This window comes from Phytophthora sojae, assembly GCF_000149755.1.
Source record: "Phytophthora sojae unplaced genomic scaffold PHYSOscaffold_7, whole genome shotgun sequence".
Classification (NCBI taxonomy): Eukaryota; Oomycota; class Peronosporomycetes; order Peronosporales; family Peronosporaceae; genus Phytophthora; species Phytophthora sojae.
The window spans coordinates 2,298,341-2,325,244 of NW_009258121.1; the positions used below are offsets into that span (position 1 = coordinate 2,298,341).

Sequence of the window (26,904 nt, forward strand, 5' to 3'; positions counted from 1 at the left end):
AACGTAGACCTCGGCTTTTGTGGTACAATACGTTTTAGCTACTCTGTACACGACTGTCGTCCAAACGGAGACATCTGCACCATTTCCAGTCCAGACCGGCGAGATACGTCGCACGGCTCTATCCTCAAAAATAATTTTGGGTAGGTTGAATTTTGGGTTAAATTGGGGAGCTCCAACGCAAGCGAGATTGGCTCCGGAGCAAGTGGGACTTTTCTATTAAATCGCATATGAACTTGAGGGGCTTAACCCCTATTCCCGGGCCGCTAGGCCAGCGGCCCGCCGCTTTTTTTATTAGGAACAGTCGTTATTTGTTTTCACATGGGCAAGAAGGCGTCCGCAGCACTCGTTGCTGTGCGGGACGCCATCGCCCTGACGAAGTTCCCTCCTGAATTGCAGCTTCCCTAGAAGAAGAAGGACTCACTTTTCTCCTCATGGCACGGCCACCCTACGCTCGCCTGGGCCCCGGAGTGCCTTCGCACTAGCCGCGTTCCAAAATGCGTTGTTGAGGGGTGTCTGTGTGAGCCAAAAGTGAAGGAGTATTTGCAGCGGTACGTACACGACGTCGATCACAATACTGTTTTGTATTATGCAAGGTATCGCTGTACCGGGCCTCATACAACACGCACATTTTCAACTATCGACGATGAGTATCTAGCATCATCATTAGAACTCTTGCTAGGATTCCCTTACCTTCTAACCTATCAAACGGGTGTATCACGCGAGCTGTTTAACTTTGTTTATGATAGCATGCTAACGACAAGAGGCATATCTGGGGCAAGCAGCAGCGTACCCGTTGTCGTCAGAGACGCTATTATGCTCTCTTATCTGTTGCAGGTGTCGAGGTGGAGAAGCGAAGGCAAAAATAAACAAACTATTCGCCTCCTATGCTAGTGTCATTGGAGCAATACATGGAAGCGAATGCATGTCTTGATGATGAGGCTCTTCAAAAGATATGGCTGACCCAGACTGAAATATGCTCTCGTTTGCTTGAAGCCCACATGACACAGTGCAAAATCAAACCAGTGATTCGTCTAGATCATTCTGAAAAGTTTTGCAGCAAACTCAAAGTATTTGGTGCTCAAGGTAAGAAAGATCAATCAAGCGAGGTACGTATGCTACTACTTGCCCAAAATGAAATAGGTCAAATTGTTGCTCGTGGCCTGACGTACTCAGAAAATCACGTTGAAACTGCGGCAATTCTAAAACCTGTGGCCGCGCGATTAGCGTCAGAACCACTTGAATCTCGCATCTGTATAACCGACCACGCCAACGGCACACGCAGCCTCATCGACAAGGTCTTCAACGGTGCATTGGTAGTCAAACAAGACCCTTTCCACGTAATCCAAAGGCTCACAGAGAAGGTAAAGGATCACGTCATGCGGGGATGGCTAGCGACTGAGCTGTCCTCTGCTATTTACACGGCCGACCACAAGATACGAGAGCCCGAAGAAATGGCTACACTGTTTTCAACCGCTCTGGGCAAGATTCCAGCTTCAAGCCTCAATGTCAAAGAGCCTGAGTGGCAAGGATGCATAGCTAGCAACCTGAACCAGATCCGAGTAGGAGATTTATTTGTTGGCAAGGCTGAATACGTCGAGAATGGCGGCAGGGTACGAGTACTTTCGACTAGTCAGCTCGAAGCAGTTCATTCCAAACTCCGCAAGCTCTTAGACCGTATTGTATCGTACGAAACGGGCCTTCGTATACTCGACATCTTCCTCTTGCAGGTAATTGCATGCAGATAATATTCTACTATATGCGTATCTAATGCTGTGGTGTCTAGCACAATTTGAAAGTAGGGGCCAAGTTCGGAAGAAATCCTGAGTTTTTTTTAGTTTGACTTCTTGACGATGTGCCTTGCTGCAGTTTTGGGTCGCGAGCAATTTCCTGTCTCTCCTCAGCTTGAGTTCATGTACGAGCTAATTATGCGCCAAGGTTCCAGTTTGTATAATCCGTCGTATCGTGCTGGAGTATCCAGCAATTACGAGAACAGACCATGGGAAAGACTGAGTGATCTAATCCGCCTGCGAACTGATAGAGCCGAAGGGAGGATGCTAGATCAGCATGCTCCGACTACAGATATCCGGCGGCTTCTCGTGCGCTCACGTGTGAATCGAAAGCAGACCTCTCGAGCTGAGTTTGTAACATTTCTTCGTTTGGACCCAGAATACGAATCCACAAATGAATTCTCCTCACACGAGTTCTCCTTGCTGAAGGAGGTTCGAGGGGAGCAATTGGCGTCGAGTCAACCGTGGAATACGTGCGAGGTGGTCGCGACTATACTATTTAACTGTGCTGTTGACCAGATCGACAATCCCGCGCTCGATCTTCGAAAGCGAAGTTTTAGATCAATCTCTCGTCGCCTGTCGGCCGTTGACGAGCAGATAGCACGAAGCCCCGCGCCAAAAGCAAGTACAGCCATGATCCCTATCACCGTGAAAGCTGTTGATGACAGCACCTCGTCCGGAGATGAACGAGTGTTGCAGGAGGAGGTATTCACGATGCTACGCTACTCGTCTGAGAAGGTGAAGCAAGTGTACTACAATGTGTACCAATTGGCGTCGTGTGTTTGTCCGGAAATTAGACCGAAGTCGACGGCCTGGTTGAAAAAGCGTTGGGAGTCACTAGGTAAACGACAGTTGCGCCGAAATCGTGATAATGAAGGTCAAGAGCCGACCGAAGTGGCGAATGCACCTTCACCTCGTCTACACGTAGGCCTGAAGTTGTCGAACAGCGAGGCGAGTGGTACCGCGTTGCGCGAGCCTGTACTTCTCGCTGCCAACGCGCAATTGGCTCCAGAGACTAGTTGTAAAAGCGCTGTCACGAACGGTGAAACGATTGCGTCTGTAGTCGCTGCAGTACCAGGGTCCCCTCGTGTGCTGCCCGAAGTCATGGATGCTGGGACCAAACAGCACCTGCGAAGTTATGCGGATTCGTTTGAAAAAATACACCTGGAAAATGGAGGATGATCTTCGAGGAATTTCAACGTATCAAACCTGGGTCGACACTGTCCATCAATGCTCTCCGCTGTCGCCTTGAAAATCGGTCCAAAAGGCGGAAGGTGTCACCAGCAGCTCAGTCCGATGCAGCTGCTCCCAATTACTCCGAAGAACCCTCTCCGCGCAAGAAGATGATAATCCAGACACAGCCAAACGCACCAAAAGACTCCCGCAGCAGTGATCAGCACAGGTGCGTCGTCCCTGCGAAGTACTCAAAACAGTCAGCCTGTAAGAGCTGCTACGAGTTGAAACAAAGATGAGGTCCATCAGGCAACAACAAGTACTGTAAGTACAAAGCTCAGAGTGGGAAATCAATCAGTGCATATTTTACGTCAGCCTACGAAGGCTCTACATGACCAACAACACAGAACAAATGAATACAACTGATCAATTAGTCCGCTTAGAACCATTAGACTACGGTACAGTACCTACGGTAATTAGTCTGACTGAGACTATTTTTTGTAAGTGGTGTCTGGGCTTATTTACATTAAATAGTCTGACTGAGACTATTTATTGACTAAGACTATTTATGTAGCACGAAAATAGTCTCACCTCTTATTCACCTGGAGCTGTACTGCTCTTTTGTGTATCTGGAGTTGAAGTCACAGGCTCGCCTTCGAAGTGGGCACGATGCTTCGCCACTACATCTTGGAGATGAGGATAGAGTTGGGCTACAGACCAGGTTCCGTCGATTCCAAGCGACAATCCGCAGCGAATCATCGCTTTTCGAGCGTAGGACATGCCGTTCTTGTCTTTCTGGTGATTGACATCTCTGACTGCGTCGGCTGCAAGCTGAAGGAAAAACGTTTTGCCAGGGTTTTGAAGCTTGCCCGACCACGACCCGTCCATGCGAATATTATTTTGCCAACAGTTCTCCTTGATCAGACTCAGCTTTTTCGCGTTCCACCTTGCGTCTTTTATCTTCGCAATGATGAAGGAATCTGCTGGCTGGCACAAGTCGGTGGCATTTAGAGGGAAGAACTGGAGATCTGCATTGATTGAGTTGAGTTCATCTTGACATTGGTCGGCTTCGAGATGGCCAGAGCAGTTGTCGAGGTAGATGGTCTTGTTGCGGCCATGTGGATCTGCTCGCATTGCTTTCCTTTCACTCAGATACTCTCGAAAAAGTCTTTGTGTCATCCATCCTTTCTTACTGGATCGATAACACACGCCCGGAGTGTCATCGGGTACGCCTCGGATAGGATGTTTCCCCTCAGCATTCATAAAGATCATCATTGAGGGGGGGGGGGATTCTTGCGCTTGCACCTCCCGAGAGCCGCACCACCATGATCATTCCTTCGCCACCCGACACGACGTCTGCATACTTAATCTGTTTTTCGCCTGAGAAGCCCAAAGTTATTCCATTGTCGAAATCAATGACAAAATGCGTCTCATCAATATTTTCGATTGCATTTTCGTCCAGTGACCCGTCGGCAAACCCACGCTGCAACTCTCCAAGGTGAAATGCAACCTCTTTCTCGATATGCAGGATCTTGAGCTGGCTGAGCTGTCGTTTGCCGGTCTGCCTCAGAACAATCTGATGGGCCTCCATGAAGCATTGGATCCAACGCGATTTGTTTTTCTCGATGATCAGAGCCTGTTTTGCATCGACGCTCATATGAGTATACTCGCCCTCCCCGTCTCGCAAAAGCTGTTTCGCGAGCTACAGCAGTAGTGGTGGCTCAAACTTAACGCCAAGTTTGCGTAAACGATCGAATTCGTCAAGAAGTTTCGAGTACAGCCACGTAACCCATGCGCTGCGAGGGCGGCCTCGTCCACTGATCACCTTGGTGCTGACACGCTGCCTGCCACCACGTCGTCGCGCCGAGACGGCAACTACGCCTCGTTCGGCCCCCAAAATCAGGTCCTTTTTCGCCCACCAGTCTATCGCCTTGGCTAGGTTGGCCGACGCTGTCTCTGAGTTGAAAATCGTAGGAAATGCAGCGACAGCTTTTGCAAACATGCCTTTAACGCCTTGCGTCTCCTCGTGCTTTTCCATCCACCGAACAACCTTCCGACGGTTTGAGATACTGCTCACTGCTTGCGTGTGACGTCCAACCGCGTGTGAAGAAGCAGGAGGAGGAGGCTGCGATGCGTCGAGCTCAATGTCTGACTCGCTGTCCAAAAGCTCCACAGCTAGATCAGTGGCCGAACCGGGGGTGCTCGTAGCAGCGGAGTTGTCAGAAGTGGTTGGAGCAGTCGCTGGGCCACGTTGGTTGAGCGCGTCGCACTTAGGACAGACTACCGGTTGTCCAAACCCTTCGTTCCCGGTGGGGCGTCCGCAGAATGGGTGCATATGACTGGAGCAACGTGGGCAGCGATGAACTGGACCCGCAGCTTCGCCGCATCCCCCACACGGGGCAGTAGATTTCCCGGACTGGGTAAGACTAATTTTGAACTTGAAGTGGTCAGACTATTTATGAATTCCAAATTTTCGCTAGCACAATAAATAGTCTGACTCAGAACACAGACTATTTTTAAACTCAGACTAATTACCGTGATCACTGTAGTAAATATCACAGTACCTTAAGTGCAGCGAGCAAACCTCGACGACAGGGCGTCAGGAGCCGAGCGCGCACGTCTGCAGCTGCTTGGTGTACGTGTTGAAGTCCTCGGCTGAGTCGAGGTACAACACGGGACAGTGCTTGCGATTCAGCATTAGCCGCAGCTAGCGACGGCACTCACAGTCGCCGTCGTTAGGCTGGAGGCGCCCTGTAGCGATACTTCCAACCAGGTTTTGCTATCCATCGTTATCTTGGCCATGCGCCTACATCATATAATAGTACAGTAACACACGTCATGATGCCGCAGAATAAAGCGATGCAACAGTGAGCTTCTCACCTTCAAAGACTTGCTACCCTCTGCCCGCCTTCTTCCTCGTCGCGACAAGCGTCTTCTCCTTAGCTTGCATGCGTACGCACGCGTTCTGTGGCTTAGTAGCGCGCCGCCTCTCGTATTGTGGGGCATGCCGACGAGTCCGCCACTTCAGATATGCGGATAGATGTCATGAACCTCCCCGTGTGGGTTCATTTAGTTAAACTATTAATAGAGGGTGTGTCACTTTAGGACAAGTCGGGACCCACGGGACATTATGAAGGACAGCTGGTAGATGGTCGCCGATGCTGGCATTTGGTGACGATTGGTCGCGGGACAATCCCAAGAATAGCGGTCAAGCCCCACTCGAGGAGTGACAGATGCGGTGGTTGCCAATGGCAGCACCCCATGGCTCGATGAATGTCTCGATATCTGCTTTCACATCCATCTACGGGGCATGATTGTAGGCTTGTTCGACAGCTTGATATGTTGTCTTGCTAATACCACCAAGAAATGCTGCGCGAATGAGTCGAGCTACGGCCTCGCCTTCTCGTTCTGCTTGCATTTTTCTCTAAGGCATATGCTACATGATGGGTAGTCTCAACATGGTCTGGGATAATTTACACGCTTTATTACGCTTGGGTAAATTACGCGGCCCGGCTCTCGCCCGTCCCAGTTTGCTCTGGAGACTGTCCCAGTTTGGACTGGAAATTATATTGTGAACGTTAGTGCGCCTTACGCTCAGGGAATAAGTGATCTACACTCTCCAAACGTGGTCCACACACACTACCGGCATCCTCCGTTCTTTACTGTCAGTCATGTTTGGCTACAACTAGCGGAGCATCACGGTCGCTGCGCTCATGTTGCTTTAGGGGTCGACCCCCAAAACTATGCTGACCACAGAGTTTTGGACGACGTCCCCACTTGAGGAATTTGAGTACAAAGCCGCTTTCAAATTCTAGCGCTTTATTTCCCCTTTCACGCTCCCCGATTTGCTGGCTATTTTGCAAACAACATAAGTACCATTCATACGTTGTTATTAACGGTAGACGGATACACCTGACCTGTGGTTCGAATGCCAGTACACTTGTATTTTACTTACTTGTGAATGTGAATAAGGGGTTAACTTTCGATGCTTCAATTTCGTGGTGTGTTCATTTTCAGAGTGAAAATACGAGCGAATTATTCCAGTAACCTTTCGCGATCCATGGTGAAATTCTTCCTCCAGATGTCATCTGCACCCAGCCGCAATGGCCAATGTTGCTGCCGCGACTATGGCATGCACGGCCGTTCAAAACTGTTAGTCTGTACGCGTAGGTAGATAACCTCATGCACGTTGAGCGCAATAAGGAAACATATATAATGAACGATAACTAGCTCAAAATAATGTAGTTGACCCTGATATCGTACCATCACACATGCATGTAGGGTATCAAAGCAGAGCTGCGACGCCCGAGATCGACGCAACAGAACTGTAGTTGAGTGGGCTAATGCATTTGCTTAGTCGAACATCTTTTCATGAGCAACGCAATGAATGAATTAACGCAGACTGGAAAGGAGCAAATAATCGGCACCTATAGCGTGCAGGAAGGACTTGCAGCTGTCTGATTTCTTCACAGCGAAGTAGCAGGCGAGCTCGAACGGGCCAAAAGAGAGCCATTGTTGCTACCAAGAAGCACCGACACGGACTCCGGCTCGTACACCCCAGCTCATCGTCCAGCTCGTCATCCGCGCATAGCCTTCAATGTAATTTAGAGAAGTTGCTGCTCGACAGTACCCGGTCATCAGCATGCAAAGCTGCTTGCTACTTGGTGTAGCGTTGGCGCTTCCTTGAGGCTCTGCTTGTTGATGCTTGGACTCTCTGTTGTGCGCTGGTCAAGCGATCCCGAAGGGGCGCAGACTTCTTACCGACGGCCGCAGAGCAAGCCCTTCTTACGACAGCATAAGGTTCGAAGGGCAAATAGACTTAATAAAGGGTCCTAAGAGGGTCCAAATAAGGGTAAAATGTCACGTTTAAGTCTATTTCTGATGTCCTCCATACTAACGGTCGAATTTGCTGTTTCATAACTTCGACCCTCTGGTTTTATGGCATCTAAAGATAGTGACGTCGATTCAGCTCAGAAAAATCCGTGCCGATACCACCTTCCGATAAGCATCCAAATGTTGTTCAACCGAGGTATTTTTTTTCATTTTTTGGTCCCCGTGTGAGCGATTCTAAATTGTGACCCTAACCCATTCGCAGAATAAATGTAAAAAGTAAAGCGGAGTGTAAATAAGAGACGTAAAAACTCCATTAAACGAGTCTCATGATTATAGGGGGACTTCGTCCCCAAAAAGTGGGTAAAAAAAGTGATTTCTGCCGCGCATTGTGAAACACACAAAAAGTTCATTGTTTCATCGCAGACCGAGCTACTCTCGATGGTATCATGCTCGACAGCCACAGCTCAAACTCTATGATCTATCAGACTCAGGCTAGAAAGCTGAGCGATAATTTCACTAGCTAGAACGTCTACTTTCTTCACTAAAGGCTGTGACATACATGTAGTCATCGCCTGCTTCCAGGGCCTGTAAGTGCAGCATCAAAGCCGAATACGCCCTCCCACGCAGTTCATTCATCCATACCACGAGCTCCTGCTCAGCTTCAGTGGGGAGGGCCATACCTGTGCCGCTCGTCCGAGCATTCTTTTTGAGAGCTGTCTGTCCATGAGCTTTCGCCGCGGTTCGTGGACAAAATCATCTAGACCGCTGTAGAAGGCGTTAAAAGCCGCGGTGATGTCACCGCACTGTTAGAAGGCGTTAAAAGCCGCGGTGATGTCACCGCACTGTGCCCAGGCATCGAGCACCTCGAGCTTTCTGCTGCCGTAATTGCGGTGCGTCTGCGAGCAGGTAGCATCTTGAGGATTGGGAAATGACCCATTTTTGTGTTGTCAGTTAAACGTGGAGGATGGCAATAAGGTATTTTGATTGGCTAAAATTGATTGTCAGTAATAAGCGAACGTCAGTAAAGAACGGAGGATGCCGGTACCCCTAGTAGTGGGCGGCCACTAATTGAGCTCCTACTGTCTTCACCGTCAGAAATGACGTAGGTATATATTCCATACACACGTTTATCATGATGACGAGCTGATCTCCATAATTTGCTTTTGAGTTGTGGATCAAAAGATAAATAAATTGGTCCAGCTTGCCGCTTAAAAGAAGGACGCTGGCTTGACTCGGAATTGCAGCCGTCTTGTTCCAGTACTGGTCGGGCTTGTAGACAATGCCGTCCCCATCATAGTTTCCAACATTGAGTTCATCACATGCAGCCGATTTCTCCTTCGAGAAGGCGCAGTACAGCGCATCCATGGGGTAAACCCCTCCGTCACTCATCTTGGTGCTCTCGTACCTTGCTCGTAAGTGGGAAACGAAGAGTGAAGGCGTCTCCCACTTCTCTGAAAAGATGATGAGGCTGTAGAGCACTGTCGAGTGAAACGCGTCGTCTTGGGATTTCCCTGAACTAAGCAAGCCCAAAGCAGTGCCAAATTGGCTCAAAACGTCGACATCCTCCGGTTCACAGCGTTGGAGTCGGTAAATAACGGGCGGGATCAGTGTCCGCAGGTACGTGTGCTTGAAAAGGGAACCCAAGACAAGACGCAAGGAATACGATGGCGGGTAGTCACCCATGTCTTCCGTTGGCGCTTCGCCCTCGACCTCGCCCATTGCCACATTGGTGATGAGTGAAGCGCAGGTTGCGTTTGGGTCCTTGTCAAACTGCTGAAATAGCTCGTCAAGAGTCCTGTTGAGGCTTTTGTGCTCGAAACGGGCCTTCACTTCGATGTCCTGCTCGCGCAGCGAAAGGAGTGCATCACCGACCTCTCCGAAGTCGATATCCCGCTTTGACATGTACAGGAACTCATCGCCTGGTGCCCCAGAGCTAGTGGCAATTCCATCGAGAACATACCCGGTCACCTCAAGGGGAGCGAGAGCCAAGATCGTGTCGTAGCTCGCGCCGTACACCGTGGTGTTGGCACCATTCGTAAACGTTGAGATGAAGGTCACGAGGTCGGTTGCAGCAGTCGTCACGGAGAACGAGGCGAGGTCCCCGTACTTTTTGTGCAGATCTTGAGCACACGCAGGCACCTCGGACGGATCGATTTGGGTCCCCCAGGGAGACCCCGTGGTCGTGACTTGGGTCCAAAAGCGTGCTGCGTCCGGTGCCGCGGTGGTCCATAGTGTACACGTTCACAGCTCCTTCCAGCTGGGAGTGCAGCGTCACCATGTCCACCTCCACTGCACGACAGAAGCATTATCATAGTCAGTAGGAGTATATGACTTGTATCCCTCTCTACAACTGCAGAATTTACGTACATGCCGTCGATGAAGAGCCCGGGCCACCCTGAAGCAGCCACACATGGGGAGCTGTTTCTGGGTTGCCGTTCGTCGCTGGCGGATGCTTGAAGAAAATGTCGACGTTGGAGTTGGCGGACGTGGGGGTCTCGCAGATACCAGGGTAGCACATAGGAGCGTTGTACATCGCGCATTCCGCGTCTTCGCTCGAGCTGCCTTCGTCCGAGAAGGTGTAGTCGGAGCACGGGTACCAGCCCCTGAGGTCGGTATTCGAGGTTGAGTTGGACGCTGCTGAAGCGTGAGCAACCACCATTGACACAGCGGAAGATTTTTTAAATGGGTCTTATGCAGAACAGGTCTTGGATTTGATCAGACTGTACTTTTTCTTTGAACTTGTGATTGGATCACAATTGCCACGCTGTGACGACGCAAAAAGTCTCACTTTGAATCCTCAGCCATGATGCTGGGAAGCCAAGCCTACCTAACGCTGCCCGCTCCTCGGTGATGCCAAAGTCACACCTCCACAGACCGAGCCGTTGAAGCACCCTGGGTCGCCGCCCTCGGCAATACCGCAACGGAGTGCGTCGGAGGAAGACGAGCAAGATCCTCGCCATGAGGAGCTCCAACGCAAACGAGCGCAAGCCCCACGAGCAGAGCAGCAAATGGGCATGAGTGAGGCCTAGAAGATGCAGCAGCACCATCGCAGGGGTCAGCAGGTGGACAAGATGCGTCACGGCAGCACGAACAGCAGGTGGGCAAGCTGCGTCAGGAGCAGCCCAGGCAGCAGTCGACCAGGAAGGCTTATAACGTCGACGGGTCAAGTCCGCCTCGCACCACGTGCAGCAGGACATGCTGCGCTGTGCAAGTGTGCTGTGCGAGCTGTGCTATTTGGGGATCGAGGACACGGATAGTGACGTGGTGGTGCGGCAGCCACCTTTTGTCGCGGTTACTGCAGTTGACGCACAGACCGGTGCGGGCATCGTGTAGGCGGAGGTGCTCTACATGCCCCATGAGTGTGGAGCGCGTCAAGTCCACGGAGGTTATCCGGGTGCATCGCTGCTGTTCCTGCTGTTCAAGCCCGCGTAGCTCGCCGCTGCACCGTGCGCCACCCCTCACTTGTGCGCTGGCCGCCGCTTCCGTGCGGCTCCGAGTTGAGCTTGAACGCGCGCACTTTGGCCGTCACCCACGAACGAGACTGGCGCCCGCGTATCGATGCCCACGACACTTCCATGGTGCATCTGGCGGTGCGTGGGTTCCACGCGTGTGGACGCGGTGCCCGACGAGGTGTGCGCGCAATCGGACAAGGCTGGCTCGGACGTCACGAAGACGCGCCAGCGCTGCTGCCGCTGGTCGCCCAAGGTTGGTCGCAGTGCAGCGTCTTAGCTTCAGAGAGGTTGTTACCGTGCTGCGGCTGTGGCGCCTCGCTACGAGTTGAAGCACTTTATTTTTCTCTCAGCCAAGCAGAAGGGAATCACCTCGTTGTGGCTACTAGGTATTCTAAAGTACATATACCATGGTAAACTAATTTTACGAGATATATGCCAATTGCCAACAGTAGACTGTCGATGTTGATTGAGAGTGTGAACGAAAAAGAACCCAGGTGTGCACTGCTTTGACTGATAGACGCATACAGTTCTCAGTGTACAGAAGTCTCGAATGGAATACAATTGAGCACCACCCATAGAAGCATGAACTGCGTCTGGTATTGCAACTAATGTATCTTGCTGTCAAGAGCAGTTGGGAAGGGAATGTTCCATTGCGGCGGCGACGCGTTCTACCTATTTGATAGTAAGTCTTAGGTGATAGTACATAGCAATGGACGCAATGATTGTGAGCACAACTACCTGCCAAATACCTCTTGAACCAAGATAACCGGTCAAAATGGACACTCTTCACCTGGAGACAGCACCACGAACTATTGCTAGAGCAGGAAGCCGAACGGGGCACACGCGAAGGAACAAGTCATGTCATGATCCAAAGTTGTGAATGTTTGGTTCATGTCTTCCAATTCGGTCTCACAATCAGCATGTTCAAATCCTGGACCTGATCTGCATAAGAACCAAAATAAAGGCAACCGACGCAGCAACGATATGGCAGAGCATCATGACTGCTTGTCAAGTGTCTGCGGAGTTGGAAGAAGGAAAAATCGGAAATGGTGGCTTGTATCTGCGTGGAGAGCAAGCCACAATCGCCAGATCGCCATGGTTGGAGCACGTTGTTAGGAAAGTGCATTGTGGTCGCCGTTTTGCTTTGAATCCGTGAACGTCACGAATACTAAGGCCTATCAAGGTTGGGAAGTTTGAAATAAAGATGTAGATAGATGTGGATTTTGTAATTTCACACAAGTACGCGGAATCTATGTGCTCCAAGGCGAGAATAAAGAGCTTCGACTACTCCCCGCATGATACCGTGTCGTCGACGCAAATGGTCGCTGGCGATCCGTGTAGTGAAACCTGCGGCATGAAAGCTCTTGCGTCGTACGTGCGAAATGGTGAACATCTCCAGCGTATGGACAAGTCGTGCGTGGAGGAGATGCCTGAATTTGACTTAAAGACGCCCGAGTACTATCTGCAGAGCGTCATGGGCACCGACGATGCCTACGATGGCGTGTTTAACTCCAGCTTGAGCTCGTATTAAGCATAGTGTGACGGGGCACACAGCACTCCTCAACAAAGGAAGCAGGAGTATACAAACTCCAAGTGAACAGCCGTTCACGTGTCCCTGGTCTGAAGGGGGCGACTTGACTTGAAAAGCGGTAGATCTAAGACTGAATGTATTTATAGGTTGGTACAGATTTGGCCTGCATACAAATCCTAAGTTCCCTATAGTTTGTGTCATACAAAATGTATCTGTTGGCTCTGAGGCCACTTGGGTCACTATCCAGGGGAGTGACCGATGTAGCCATCCCTGAATAGGGACAGGGTCACTATTCCATGTAACCCCGTTACATCCCCCCCACTTAGATTCGATCTTATCGACCAATCAGAGCGAGGTTACGCCGGCGACTCACATTTCACTCGCAAAGTTGAAATCCATCGACAACGGCGCGAGCTCTGGCGCCTCGGCTCCCGGGCCTCACAGGGCAACTGGCGCATCGCCGAGCAAGCCGCAGGGTCTCCACGTCGACCGGAAGCATGCCTCCAAAGCGCACTGCGCGCAGTGCGAAAGCACCTCCGAAACCGCGGGCCGTAGGGCCGAAGACCAGGGCGGCCAAGCCCAAGGACGAGTCGTCCGCGCTGATGGAGGCCACGAAGGCGGCCGAGGAGGCGGTGCGCTCTCGTAGCAGCACGCCGGAGAGTGGCCGTCAGGCCGGGGCTCGGAGCAAGTCTCCTGACGTCGCGCAAGGCAAGGAGGAGAGTACTCGGGGCCATAAAAGCCTGGCTCGCGACTGGGAAGCCGCCGTCTTTGACTGCACGATGGTCCAGTACTCCGGTGAGAGTTCGCCCGCCGACGAGAACGTCTCGGAGGGCAGCACGCACGCCGCCGCAGGCACGTAGCTGGCGGCAGGCGACATGGCCGACGCCTCGGCCGACGCAAAGGCCTCGTCGGAGAAGGAGGCGGAGGACGCCGAGTCAAGCGCAGGCGACAGCAAGCAGTCGCACGACGAAGTCGCCATGGCCGACGCTGGGGTCGTGGCCGAGAAGGCGCCGAGCGACGCGGGCTCCAAGCCCAAGGAGGTGCTGGCATCCATGCATCTCACGCTGGCGCAAGGTCGTGATCGTGCCCAAGCGTCGAAAGCGGCTGCCGCTGCGAAGGCCGCCGAGGCCAAGGCGAAGAATCGTTCAGCTTCCAGGTCGCCTCGCGGCTCCAGCTCCAAACTTTTCATCGATTCGGAGTCTGAGGACGAGGAGGGTGCCGTCCACGAGCTCAAGGAGCTCTCCAACAACCTCGACGAGCAGCAGCAGCAATACCACGCTGCTAGCTCGGGCGCGTATGCCAGGCAGCCGACTACCACGACTGCCATCGAGTCTTCTACAGGCGGGGATGCCACGTACCCGCAGGGCTACTTCCCGCCCGAGCCTGGCACTGGTGCGCCAGCGTTGTTGGAAAAGCTCTCGGCTCCTCGTGGCCTTATCGGCGGGTACACCTCGAGGGGTTCCTATGAGCGTGCTCTCGTTGAGAAAGAGCCACTCTTTCTTGGCAACGTTGAAGTCGCCCGGTGTGTGCTACTAGCACCACACAAGCTCACACTGAAGGAGTTCGCCACGCTTCGCAAGAAGCCGGAGTGTAAGGTTTCCACTGGGTCAAGCCGAATGACAACATAACCTGGAGCGAGGTGGAAGACCTTTTCTGGCGCTACGTCCAGCGCAAAGGGTATTCCGACCAACAGTTCAAAGAACTCCGTGAGGATCGCACTCTCTCCGCAATCCTGGACTTGCGCGAGCTCCGCATCGAGTTCGCTCAACTCGTGAGCAAGCGCAAGCTCCGTCCGAAGATGGACGAGCTCAAGCAAGAGGCGAGAGCCAAAGCTCGTGAAGAGCGTGGGCGCGGTGCGACTACGTCTACTACCGTGCCCCGGGTATCGGCCAAGAAGCCAAGGACTACTTACGAAGTTGCCGTTGCTTCTCGTCGCATATCACAACAGCCTTCGGGCAGTCTGCCTGGAGCTGCTCAACGGGCCCCCACGAGTTATCCGACTCAGGGTAGCCCCTCCACTTTACGAGCAGCTGGAGCTTGCCATGGAGCCGCCGCTCCCGGACGATGGGTGCTACACATCGCAAAGGCAAGCACGAGCTTGGTGCTACAGTAGAGTGCACACACGCGACAGCGTTGTTCTCCGGAAAGGCTAGGTTGGCCCCCCACGCGAATGCAGTGAGTGATGCGAGGCTACTGCTCTTCGTCTTGCTGTCCGCACGACACTCCAGCATAACACGTCTCTCGCCGTAAGATTAAAAGTTAATATGCCCGAGGATCCTTTCGCCCGGCGCAGAGAGGGTTCGCTGCCATTGGTAACGTCCGATCGCCGCGCTCCATGAGCTCCATGATCTTCGTTTTGCAGGCTCTCTGCATCCCAGCGTTCCACGTGGTAGTGGATCTGTCCATTACGATCAAGGAGGGCCGGTGGTAGCCTCGCACGGCCATGGCTACGAGCCTGAGGCGACGCAGCCGTATGCTGGGGCCCCGAGTTAGATGGTGGCCCTGCAGCAAGAGGAGATTCGTCTTCTCCGGGACCGCGTGTACGTCCTCGAGATCGCGCTTGGCGTCGGCCTTGGTGGCGAGGCTGCCGCTCGTGCTGGCCAGCGTGGTGCCGTGGAGCGGCTCCGTGAGGATGTTGTCTCGCTCTATCAAGAGACTCGCAGTCTCCATGGCCGCGTGGATCGTCGAGCCGACCTGTCGTCTTACGAATCGCTGCGAAACCAGCTCGCTGGCCTTCGGACCGAGCTTCATGGCCACGCGCCGTACCCGGAGCAGCAGCAGCCCCACTCGTATCAGGCCCAGTTTTGGCCAGGGCTCGTACGGGGCCTCTGCGTATGCTGCTCCGATGTACGCCGCGCCGTCTTATGACCAGCGCGCGTACTAGGCGCCTTACCGTGACGCGACGCCGCGCTTCGAGGAGCTGCGCTCTTCCCCACCGGGCCACCCTCCGCTTCCTGCGGGGCAGCCAGAGCCAGAGGGTCATGGTATCTCTTAAGACGACCCACGTAAAACGTCGGGTGAGTCGTCATTGACTTGGGTAAGTCTATGGTGTACGCCGCGCCATGCCGGCTGAGAACCGTGAAGGGTCCAATGAAGCGGTGCTTCAGCTTGTTGCTCTCGACCGAGCTAACAGTGTTTAGCGGTAGGTTTCTAGTATCTAGGAGAACTAAATCCCCAACCTTAAACACGTTCATGTTTCCTCTTCCATTTCGGTCAGAGTACTCCTTCTGTTTGTCTTGGGCTTGCGCCATGGTGTCTCTCACCCTGCTGATTATGTTCAGCCTGTCCTCGGCAAACGAGGACAGTTGCTTCCGCAAGGCGGCTGGACTGACGTCCGAGACTTGGGAGGAAAAGGGTTTCCGAGCCTCTCCCCCACTTAGGACCGAAGCCCCGATGCTGCCTCGTAATGTGAGCGGCACCTGAGGGTGGCGCAACCCGTTCAGGTATACGGGTGTAAAGCCCGTCGATGCATGCACCGCATTGTTGAGTGCGAACTCTACCATGGACAAGCGGTCAGCCCAAGTGCGGGGCATCTCCGCGCAAATACTGCGGAGCGTGTCCTCGAGCACGCGGTTGACGCGCTCCGTCTGGCCGTCCGTCTGCGGGTGGTCCGCCGTCGACATCGACAGCCGTGTACCGAGAAGGCGAAACAGCGTCTGCCAGAACGCAGCGGTGAACCGCGGGTCTCGATCAGAGACAATGGTCTCGGGCATACCGTGGTGTCGGAAGACACAGTCCATGAACAGGCGAGCGACGTAACCACCAGTGACGGTGTCACGAACAGGGGCATAGTGTACCATCTTGCTCAGACGGCACACAAAGGCAACAACACCGGTGTTGCCACGGTCATCGGCCGGAAGTCCGAAGACAAAGTCGAGACTCATCGACTTCCAGCAGTCCGCTGGGACCGGCAGGCTCTACAATGGTGCCGAGGCGTGACCGGCAGGCTTCACGCGCTGGCACGTCTCGCACGTCCGGACGTAGGTGGCGACCCACTTGTACATGTGACGCCACCAAACGTCTGCGAGACAGACGCGTACGTCTTCTCACGGCCGAGATGGCCACTGGATGGAGCGTCATGCGCCTCCATCAGGATGTCGTACTTGAGATCCTCGTCGTTGGGCACGACAATACGGGGAGGATCCTCGGGCTCGACCCTATAGTGGAGCAAGCCGTCAGCCCACTCATAGCGGTGCAGTCTTGCACGCTGTCGGGGCGTGAGCCACTCGGCCTTGGCGTCCGAGCCAGCGGCCAAGAACCGCGCAAGAGGTCCGAGACTGGCATCGTCTCGGTACCCCAGCCTGATGCGATCATACAGATCCGTCGTGACCCGACTAGTATGAGCAAGCTCGTAGTCGGGTCGGCGCGACAGCGCGTCGGCAAGCACGTTCAGCTTGCCCGGCTTGTACTCGACACAAAAGTTGTATTCCGCGAAGAATGACAGCCAGCGCGCCATCCGCTGCGAGAGGTGGGCGTGTTGACGGCAGTTCGCAAGGACGCGTGGTCTGTATAGACGACAAAGGGCTTCGAGCCCAGGAGATGTACTCGGAACTTGACAAGAGCGTACTTCATTGCAAGTAGCTCCTTGTCATGAACTGGGTAGTTCCGTTCGGCAGCCTTGAGCTGCCTTGACTGGAACGAGATGACCCGTTCGCGGCCTTCATCGTCGGCCTGCAATAGCGCACAGCCAATTGCGTAGTCAGACGCATCACAGACGACGCTGAAAGGCTTCGTCTCGTCCGGCAATACCAGGACTGGCACGCGCTGTAAGCTCGCTTTGATGTCATCAAAAGCACCTTGGTGGCGACGCTCCCAGCGCCAGTCGGCATCCTTCTTCAAGAGATCCGACAATGGCCGCGCCAGCTCGGCGTAGCCTGCACTGTACTTGTGCAAATAGTTGGCAAGGCCCAGCCACTGTCGTAGATCCTTCTGCGACCGAGGTGGCGGCCAAGCCGCGATGATTTTCACCTTCTCCGGGCCCGCCCGGACCCCGGCGCTGCTGACGAAGCAACCCAGGACCTTGATCTCCTCAGCTGCGAACACACACTTGTCGATGTTGGCATACAGCTTGTTCGCCCGCATGACTTCGAACACACGTCGAAGGTGCTGGAGATGCACCTCCATGGCCGTCTGGCCTGCCTCGGCACGGCTGTGGAGGAAGATGTCGTCAAGTACGTCTGTGTGAACGCACGCAAAGGTCGGAACAGATGTGTGACCAAGCGATTGAACGTTGCCGGGGCGTTAGAAAGCCCCTGAGGCATGATCAGCCACTCCCAGAACATACCGCTCGGCGTGCTCACAGCCGTGAGTGGGATGTCGCTCTCGCGCATCAGGATCTGGTAGTATCCGTCCACCAGGTCCAGCGCGCTATACAGCGTGCAGCCGGCCATGTTGTTGAGCAACACGTCGTTGCGCGGGATCGGTGTCTGCGCAGGCACTGTCGCGGTGTTCAGCTTGTTATAAGCATGAACCAGACGCCACTTTCCGTTCGGTTTGCGAACACAGAAGGTAGGCGTCGAGTGCGGGGACTTCGACTCCCGCACCATGCCTGCCTTCGCCTTGGCGGCAAAGAAGGCATCAATAACTTCACACTGCTCCCGGGGAAGAGGCCATTGCCTCGTGACACAGTACTTCGTGCCCGGCACGAGATCGATCTCGTGCCTAATTCCCCTGTCCGGAGGGAGACTGGACGGTGGATCCTTGGACACCACGTCCTCGAACTCCTTCACCAAGCGGTACACCGGGTCCCGGGGATTCTTAAGAATCTCAGAGCCCATGCGCGACGCGCGCTGTCTCTGGAACTCCTCCAGGACTTCCTGGTCCATGACCGAGGACGAGTTCAACTCGGCCGACGTGGATTCCGGTCGGAGAAGAACCAACTCTGCGATCTCCCCGGCCTTTAGCTCGGCCAAGAAGTCCTCCATGGCGAGCTCCTCAAGGTTCAGCAACTCTGAAACCTCGGGCAGAGCTGTAAGCTCGACAGCTCCTGTCTTGACCCGACGACCGGTCACGCCGTCGAAGATGTAATAACACTCTTCGGCGGCTGGAGCCTTGGCTGGAGGCTCGGAGTCGCTGGCGACTGGTGTCGTCGACCACACGACTAGGCCCGGCTTACGATGTGACCGTCGGTTGTCTTCGTCTCGTGGCGCCGCCTTGACGACACCACTGATCTTCTCGATCTCGTGCGGAACTACGTTGCCCGCCTTGTCCTTGAGCGGAACTTGATTACCCGCCTTGTTCATGAGCGGAACTTGGTTACCCGCCTTGCTGGGTGGAACTATGTTACCCACCTCGCCGTGTGGAACTTGGTTACCCACACCAGGAGCGCTTCCAGCGACTCCCGCATCAGTTATGGTCTGAGTGACCTCCTGTGGAACTATGTTACCCACATCGGAAGCGCCTGCAGTGCCTTCCTCATCAGTTACGGTCTGAGTGACCTCGCGTGGAACTTGGTTACCCACGCCAACGCCAGGGGCGCCTTCTCCAACAGCCCTTGCTGCCTGCGGTACTTCGTTACCCGCGTGTGGACCTACATTACCCACCTGGTAGGTGCTGCCCGGCACCTCCACTCTCTGGTCTTGTCCGGCCCGGTCGGAGTCGTCGTCAGTCTCGACGGACCCCAAGAACTCATTAGACGCTGCTGCGCCCTGGCGGCCCTCGCGGGCGCCCCAGCTGCTGCCAGAGGTGGGAACATGACTCACCAAAGCTCTGTCAGAGCGTGGGGGACGGCTGGCCCCGATGGCCTTGCCGCGCCAGTCGATCCAAGGCTCGTGTTTCTCCAGCCACGGCATGCCAAGGATCAAGTCGTACTTGTCCATGTCTAGGACCAAGAACGGCTCCGTGCTGTCGAAGTCCTCGAACTTGACAGTGAGGTCCATGTGGACCCGAGGTACTTCTACCACCGTACCGTCGGCCAGTCTTACCGAGACCAGCCCGTTGCCTTTGCTGCCTCGTAGCGCATCGGCGTACTTGTCGCGATTGCGTGCGACAGTCTGGCGGCGCGCAAAGTTCTTGGACGCCCCAGAGTCGATCAAGATTCTCAAGGGATGATCGTATCCCGGTACACTCGCGTGTACCACAAGCAGCCCACCACTGCCCTTCTCCGCTTCGAGAGTACAGAGACTCTCAGGGGCTAAGTCCCCATGGCGTGCGCCACCCGCACGCCCCTCATGAAGACCTAGTGTTTCCCCAGTAGGGCGCCCCGCCCCTACTGGTGTCCGGCGTTCCCCTGGTTCCTGGGGCGCGGCTTCTGCCAGCGACCCCTAGAGCCAAAGGGCTTCGAAGAGAACTTCTTCTTCAGTCCTCCCGCGGGACAGGCACGTTTCAGGTGCCCAAGCTTGCCACAGCCGTAGCAGCGAATGTCGCTCTGCTCGGCCATGCCCAGATCCATGGGAACCGGCCCGTTGATCGCTCCATTGCCGGAGTTACCATTAGGCGCACCGCCAGGCAGGGTTGCTCTGCCATACCGTGGCGGGGGTACGAGCCTGCTTGTTGCTGTACTCCTCCTGGAGGGCGATCTGAATCGCCTCCTCCATAGTGTTTGTTTGCACACGGAACAGTTGCGTGCGGGCAGGACCGACACGCAGACCGTCCATGAACACGGTCACCTTGATGTGCTCAGGCAGGGGGTTCCCCACCAAAGAGGCAGTGAGCACTCGCATCTCCTGGATGTACTCATGCAGCTCGCGCCTTCCTTGTTTGCAGGCGAGGAAGCGCGAACGCTGGCGGTACTCGTAGTTCGCCGGAAGAAACGCGGCCCGCAGCTGCTCGCACAGCTGGGACCATGATGCGAAGCATCCAGGCGTCGTCGCTTCGCGCGTATACGCCCAACTCTTAGCGCGACCACTAAGGTTGGAGAGCGCAAAGGCGACACGGAGTCGCTCGTCCGAGACGAGAGCCGAGCTCAACCTCTCGAACCCAGAAGTGAAGGTTTTCTCCTTCCTTCCCTTCGAAGGGGTGAACCTTCAGCCGCAGGGGCTTCGGTTGCACCGGCTTCGGCGCGGCCGCAGTGGCCTGCAGCCCTTGAACGTGGGCGATGAGCCCTCGCTCGTAGGTGTCGAACGCGTTGATACGCTCAACCTGCTCAGCCGGCGTCGCCGCCGCTAAGCTACGCAGAGTATCTTCCCAAAGATGCCTGCCATCTAACGAACGGACTCGTACTGCCAGTCGTTCAGATGGGGAAACTCCGTCCGATCCATCTTGGCTCACTCGATGAGACCACAGAGGATTCAGGTAGTCCAATCTACCCGCGTAGGCGTAGGATTGACTACAAGTGCTACCAAGTGTGACGGGGCACACAGCACTTCTTAACAGAGGAAGCAGGAGTATACAAACTCCAAGTGAACAGCCGTTCACGTGTCCCTGGTCTGAAGGGGGCGACTTGACTTGAAAAGCGGTAGATCTAAGACTGAATGTATTTATAGGTTGGTACAGATTTGGCCTGCATACAAATCCTAAGTTCCCTATAGTTTGTGTCATACAAAATGCATCTGTTGGCTCTGAGGCCACTTGGGTCACTATCCAGGGGAGTGACCGATGTAGCCATCCCTGAATAGGGACAGGGTCACTATTCCATGTAACCTTGTTACATATAGTTTGCAGCATCCGTGCTTACGACAACAGGTTGTCTAGTAGCTCCCAAGGATGTGTGCTGAGGAGCCAAAGGTAGACCTCTCGATACAACCAGGACGGGCATCTCGAATCACGAATGTTTTCAATCCGAACATTCAACAAACTCGCAAAGACTTTGAATTTTGATAATTTGTCGTTCAAAGTTTTGTTTCAAGTAGCAGCTCGATCGTTAAGTTCGATACCCTCTGCGCGAGTCTGTAATTGGTTCAAATTTGGTTCCGTAACTTAAGTTGACCCAATTGGCCATTATTTACTCGATGCTTGTCAAACAAGGAGAGCGATCTTTTGCGTGAAGAGGTGTGCGTGCTTAAGTCTCCACTATGGGCACGACGCGACTGCCTCGCCTGGTGCTGCGTTGGGTCTTCGTGTGCGCGCTTGCCATCGTTTGCAACAACTGCAACCTCGACGTCGCTGCATCCATCGCACCTCGCTCATATTTTTCCAGCGCTCGCACGGCTCAGACGCCAAACGACCCTGTCATCGCTGACGCTGCCAACGTACGCACATTAGATAATCACGCTTCGTGCCGTGCTGTAAGCTTCATATTAATATCCATTGCTGTTGTGCTGGGCACAGTTTGCAGTGGAGCAGCTTCGAGACCTGTCGGACTCGGGCATCTACCAGACCTTGTCGCTCGCGAAGGTTCACGCAGCAGCTACCGAGGTACAAGATGGAGGATCAATACTGGTGTTGCTGAAAGACGATTAACGGTTGCTATTGTGTTGCTAACATGTAGCTGGGGGATTTACACTATGTGATTCACCTGCAAGTGGCGCTAGCGTCGCCGTATTTCCGGAGTAAGCGCGAGGTGGAGGACTTCGAGATGATGGTGCTGGAGAGCAAGCCGCGCGTTGAAGAGCGCGTCGGTGGCAAGTACAACGCCACGCGCAGCATTGCCATCGACGAGTTCCCCGAGATGGACGAGGACGCGATTGAGAGCTTCTGGGTGAAGATGGTGGAGGAGCGGAGGCAGCGGCGTCGCGAGCTGTTCGAGAAGTGGGAGCGTGAGGGAGAGACTGCGGAGGAATCGCATGCCGAGACCGAGTCTAGCAACTCCAAGAACGAAGAGCAGGAAACAAAGGCTTCAGTCAAGAAGGTGACCAAGATGCTGACGATCGAAGAGCTGCAAGCCATGCCAGCAAAGCAGCTGCGGCAGCTGCTCACGGCGCCCGAGAGCACGGCGCCACTCCGCGCTGCCATCTCCGCCATTCTGGACGAGCGGCTAACGTTGCTGGAGCAGCGAGAAGAGGCTATGAACCAGCAGCCTCCGCAGTTGAGTCTCCAGCGCGACGAGCTATAAACTTACGTAGGGGGTTCCACATGAACAGCGTAGCTGATGTATTCAGATAAGCTTAAAACGAAGGGCGAACGGGCTCGTGCTCAAACCTAAATGAGATCTGCCACGTTCATGGGCATCTCGTCGATCTGCGTGCTATAGTACTGCTCGATGTCGCGTAGGATGCGGATGTCGTCGTCCTTGACGAAGTTGATGGCCACACCCTTGCGGCCGAAACGACCGGAGCGACCGATGCGGTGGATGTACAGCTCGCGGTTGTTGGGCAGGTCGTAGCAGATGACGAGCGACACCTGCTGCACATCCAGACCACGGCCCCAGACGTCGGTGGTGATGAGCACGCGCGAGCCGCCCGAGCGGAACTCCTGCATGATAGCGTCGCGCTCCTTCTGCGGCATGTCTCCGTGCATGGCCGAAACGGTGAAGTTGGCCTCGCGCATCTTGGCCGTCAGCCAGTCCACTTTCCGCTTCGTGTTGCAGAAGATCACGGCCTGCGTGATGGTCAGCGTGTCGTACAAGTCGCAGAGCGTGTCGAACTTCCACTCCTCCTTCTCCACGGCCACGAAGAACTGCTTGATGCCCTCGAGCGTCAGCTCGTCACGCTTCACCAGCACCTTCACGGGCTCGTTCATGAACTTGCGCGTCAAGTCCAGCACCTCCTGGGGCATGGTGGCCGACACCAGCAGCACCTGCGTCGACGGCGGCAGGTACCTGTAGATGTCGTAGATCTGCTCCTTGAAGCCCTTGTTCAGCATCTCATCGGCCTCGTCGATCACCAGCATCTTGATGTTGCGCGTGCGCAGGTTGCGGCGGCGGATCATGTCGAAGATGCGGCCGGGCGTGCCCGACACCACCTGCACACCGAAGTCCAGGCGACGGATGTCCTCGCCCACGCTCTTGCCGCCGATGCACGCGTGGCACTGCACGTTCATGAAGTCTCCCAGGGCCAGCACGACCTTCTGCGTCTGCTCCGCCAGCTCGCGGGTGGGCGAAATCACCAGCGCCTGCGTCTCATTGCTGGAAGTGTCCAGCGACTGGAGCACGGAGATGGAGAAGACGGCCGTCTTGCCCGTTCCCGACTGCGACTGGGCGATCAGATCCCGGCCCTGGATAGCCGGCTTGATGGCGCGCTGCTGGATGGCCGAGGGTTTCTCGAAGCCTGAGTAAAACAGCAATAATATCGTTAGAAAAGGTGGTTGAATCACTCTCGAGACTGTGCTGGAGGCTACAGAGCGAGCTAGAGCCCCGGAGCAGCACCGTTGAAGAGAGGAGACTCGTACCGTACGAGTAGATGCCTCGCAAAAGGTCCTCCTTGAGCCCCATGGCCTCGAACGTGGGGTAGACGGTGATGTCCTTGGACGTGGTGAACTCCACCGTGTCTCCGTCATCTTCGTCCACGAGACGCGTGCCTGCAGGGGTGAAAAGCACATCGGTCAATAGCGCAGAGAGTCAGCTACATGAACATGGTGGGCAGGTGGCAATGGTGCCAGCGGGGGAGGAGGTAGAGCGCCACGTACGTCGCTTGGTATCCTGGTCGCGCGGCATATTCCCTGGTCGCTTGAATTGTGTGACGTACGCCACCCACTGAAGCGTTTCTAATTTAAGTAGAAACGTTTCTATTGGAGGATTAAAAAAAGAACGGTACAGATGTAGGACCTACAAAATGACGATTATTTTCAGTTTAGAACAGCTTCTAGTCAGAGAACATCTAGCAAATTTTATCTTTCAGCTCGCGAAAAAAATCCGAAATCTATCTGTAAAAATGTTGACCTGGAACCTCAGCAAGGCTTCCTATGAACTCAAGCTGGAGTTGAAGGCACCCTCGTAGGCGTCATCCGTGCTCATGAAGGCTTGCAGGTAGAACTCGTGCGTCGTCAAGTTAAACGCGGGCATCTGGTCCACGCACGACTTGTCCATACGTTGAAGGTCCCCACCATTCCGCACATACGACGCAAGGATTTTCATGCCGCAGGTTTCACTCCACGGATCGCCAGCGACCATTTGCCTCGACGTCACGGCACCGTGCGGGGCGAAGTCGAAGGTGACGAGCTCCTTATTCTTCCCAACGAGCACATTGAACAGGGATTCAGCGAACTTGTGGGGAGTTTGGGGGTCCAGCTTCCCACATAACAGAAGGACGCTGGTCTGGCTCGGAATCGTAGCTATCTTGTTCCAGAACTGGTCGCGCTTGTACACAATGCCGTCACCTTCGTACTTATTTATCACGCTGCATTAGCGAGAAAGCAGCGTTTGCGTTGTCGTGGTCCGATTGCTTCTTCATCTCTTTATAGCGTACATGCATCTGCAAGGGAGTTTATCATCTCCGGAAGACCCAAACTGAAAAAGGCATCCGATACCAAAGTCTGCAACAGAATCTTAGGAAAAGTTAGGGGTTTGTAGATTTCGTCTCGTTAGGAATGAGGCAAAGTAGTGGACTCCACCTTTGTCCTATTGTGGTTTACGACCGACGATGTTGGCGGAAGCGTGCGTCTTGCTCTAGAAATTCCCAGACTGGCTCACTCAGCGCCAAGCTAACGTCAATACTACCTGTTGTGAAATCCTCAGCTTGATCGACTTGGTCCTCGGTCGCCATTAAGTACATCAGCCCGTCAATGAGCGAGATTGGCGTGAACGGCTGAGCTACAAGTGCTGGCGCGACGTCGAGCTCGGTACCTCGGTACATGCCAAACTTGTTCCACTGGCTCACCATCACGCCGCCTTCTTCGTAGCGGTAACAAAGTCTCACGCGCTGTTTGTCGGGCTGGGCAGCGAGCCAACGCAAGTTCTGCTCCACTTCGGATGGATCCAGGGGCTGAACTCCGTCACGAACCGCGACGGCGATGCTAGACAATGGAGCGTTTCGTAGTTCCGAGGCAGATAGCGAGAAAACGGGGCAAAGCACGCAGTTCGGGAAATACCGCGGCGATACCTTCAGTTGGCCGCGACTGCGCAGGTCAACGGAAGCGAGGAATTGCCGTGGGGCGTGCAGTTCTGCCTCCTCTGAGCGCATTCCCTGAGATTCACACAAGCTCACTCGCGCGCGAAAGATGTTCTGCCACACGTGGGCCGCCAGAGCGCAGAACGTTGACACTGGGCGGTCGGTATCGCCAGCATTGGCCTCAGTCTTGATAGCAGCGAGCTCGTTCGAAGAAAACCGCAGAATCTTGCCGACGACAGGCACGACGTTTGCCACAGGTACCGTCTCGCTGCTCACTGTGGACTGCGACTCTGGCGCGAGCTCAAACAGCGTCGGTTTAATCTGAAGAGCTTCTTGTCTCTCCTCGAGCGACATCTGCAGCTCAGACATGTACGCGTGAATTTCCGGGGGCGAGCTCAACAGTGTCGCATTTATGGAGCTTTGACCCAATTCGAGGTCTCTGACGCCGCGATACAACTCTGCCATGTCTCTCGCGAGCTGAAAGAACCCCGCGGCGTCGCACACGATGTGGCGGAGGCGGATACCGATCGACACTCCGCCGCAGGCGAAGCGTGTGCGCTGCACTGTCAGGATCGCATCACGCGCCGCCCCAGCCTCCGTCGGGTCGAAAGACGGCAGTAGCGCATTGCCCCTGCCAGGTAAGTTCGTGCCGATCAGCCGAGGTGTTGAGCCTGGGTTGTCGTCTTCAGACACGACCTCGAACGCCTTGAGCGGCTCACTGCACTGTGCCGAAAGCAGCTTCGCCCCTGTGCCGAGCTGCTCGATCTGCGGTCTCTGGCCCTTCGGGTCGATGACGATGCGACCGGTTAACTGCGGGTAGTAGTCCAACAGGCGGCTTAGCACAGCTCGAAGTCGATCGATGGGGATAAGCTCCCGGGTTGCGTCCGGCTTCTGACGGTACACGAAGACGACGGCCAAGGGGATGGCGAGCAGCGAGCACTGGTCCAGCGGGCCGAGGAGCATTGGCGATCGAAGGCTTTGGAGGGAAGATGGGTCGGCGCATTGCAGCACGAACTCCGCCGTCGTGGCCACCGTCGAGGATTCCTTCTCCATTACAGCGGAAGTGAAGAAGAATGTCCTAGAGGTTGCAAGCTGATATCTCCAGGGGGGGTCGGTAAGGAATGTTCGCAGAAGGTGCGCTGTGGTAATCTTTGTCACGCCGCGTAATATTTCACTTCCTACCAATGAAATCACAGCATCCTAAAACTAACATCCTTAGGATGTTAAAATTATAGTCTAGGATGTCATCCTAGACTATAATTTTA

General features: G+C 54.6%; 8 protein-coding genes across 8 annotated transcripts; 2 read left to right on the plus strand and 6 right to left on the minus strand.

Moving 5' to 3' along the window:
* Positions 1-3,554: 3,554 nt before the first annotated feature.
* Positions 3,555-4,235, minus strand: PHYSODRAFT_515705 (hypothetical protein; the record flags this gene model as incomplete). The annotated part of the gene is made up of 1 exon (XM_009534213.1): positions 3,555-4,235. The coding sequence occupies one exon, from the start codon at positions 4,233-4,235 to the stop codon at positions 3,555-3,557; it is 681 nt and encodes a 226-aa protein (XP_009532508.1).
* PHYSODRAFT_515343 (hypothetical protein) lies at positions 4,213-4,998 on the minus strand (the record flags this gene model as incomplete). Its single annotated transcript, XM_009534214.1, has 2 exons — positions 4,213-4,662; positions 4,750-4,998. The coding sequence occupies 2 exons, from the start codon at positions 4,996-4,998 to the stop codon at positions 4,213-4,215; spliced, it is 699 nt and encodes a 232-aa protein (XP_009532509.1).
* A 561-nt stretch (positions 4,999-5,559) lies between these two features.
* PHYSODRAFT_336629 (hypothetical protein) lies at positions 5,560-10,452 on the minus strand (the record flags this gene model as incomplete). The annotated part of the gene is made up of 4 exons (XM_009534215.1): positions 5,560-5,667; positions 9,015-9,913; positions 9,981-10,082; positions 10,161-10,452. 4 exons carry the CDS (start codon positions 10,450-10,452, stop codon positions 5,560-5,562), a joined length of 1,401 nt encoding a protein of 466 aa, XP_009532510.1.
* Positions 10,453-10,596: 144 nt separating this feature from the next.
* PHYSODRAFT_336630 (hypothetical protein) lies at positions 10,597-12,776 on the plus strand (the record flags this gene model as incomplete). The annotated part of the gene is made up of 8 exons (XM_009534216.1): positions 10,597-10,640; positions 10,720-10,811; positions 10,856-10,947; positions 10,983-11,060; positions 11,127-11,221; positions 11,296-11,383; positions 11,424-11,498; positions 12,486-12,776. The coding sequence occupies 8 exons, from the start codon at positions 10,597-10,599 to the stop codon at positions 12,774-12,776; spliced, it is 855 nt and encodes a 284-aa protein (XP_009532511.1).
* Positions 12,777-14,680: 1,904 nt separating this feature from the next.
* PHYSODRAFT_515755 (hypothetical protein) lies at positions 14,681-15,234 on the minus strand (the record flags this gene model as incomplete). The annotated part of the gene is made up of 2 exons (XM_009534217.1): positions 14,681-14,830; positions 15,094-15,234. Coding segments are annotated over 2 exons (291 nt in total), but the record flags the coding sequence as incomplete, so codon positions are not given.
* A 6,443-nt stretch (positions 15,235-21,677) lies between these two features.
* Positions 21,678-22,671, plus strand: PHYSODRAFT_547958 (hypothetical protein; the record flags this gene model as incomplete). The annotated part of the gene is made up of 3 exons (XM_009534218.1): positions 21,678-21,904; positions 21,984-22,070; positions 22,144-22,671. Coding segments are annotated over exons 1-3 (792 nt in total), but the record flags the coding sequence as incomplete, so codon positions are not given.
* A 122-nt stretch (positions 22,672-22,793) lies between these two features.
* PHYSODRAFT_352190 (hypothetical protein) lies at positions 22,794-24,246 on the minus strand (the record flags this gene model as incomplete). Its single annotated transcript, XM_009534219.1, has 3 exons — positions 22,794-23,860; positions 23,982-24,110; positions 24,219-24,246. The coding sequence occupies 3 exons, from the start codon at positions 24,244-24,246 to the stop codon at positions 22,794-22,796; spliced, it is 1,224 nt and encodes a 407-aa protein (XP_009532514.1).
* Positions 24,247-24,492: 246 nt separating this feature from the next.
* On the minus strand, positions 24,493-26,692 carry PHYSODRAFT_246778 (hypothetical protein; the record flags this gene model as incomplete). The annotated part of the gene is made up of 2 exons (XM_009534220.1): positions 24,493-24,908; positions 25,249-26,692. 2 exons carry the CDS (start codon positions 26,690-26,692, stop codon positions 24,493-24,495), a joined length of 1,860 nt encoding a protein of 619 aa, XP_009532515.1.
* Between the last annotated feature and the right edge of the window lie 212 nt (positions 26,693-26,904).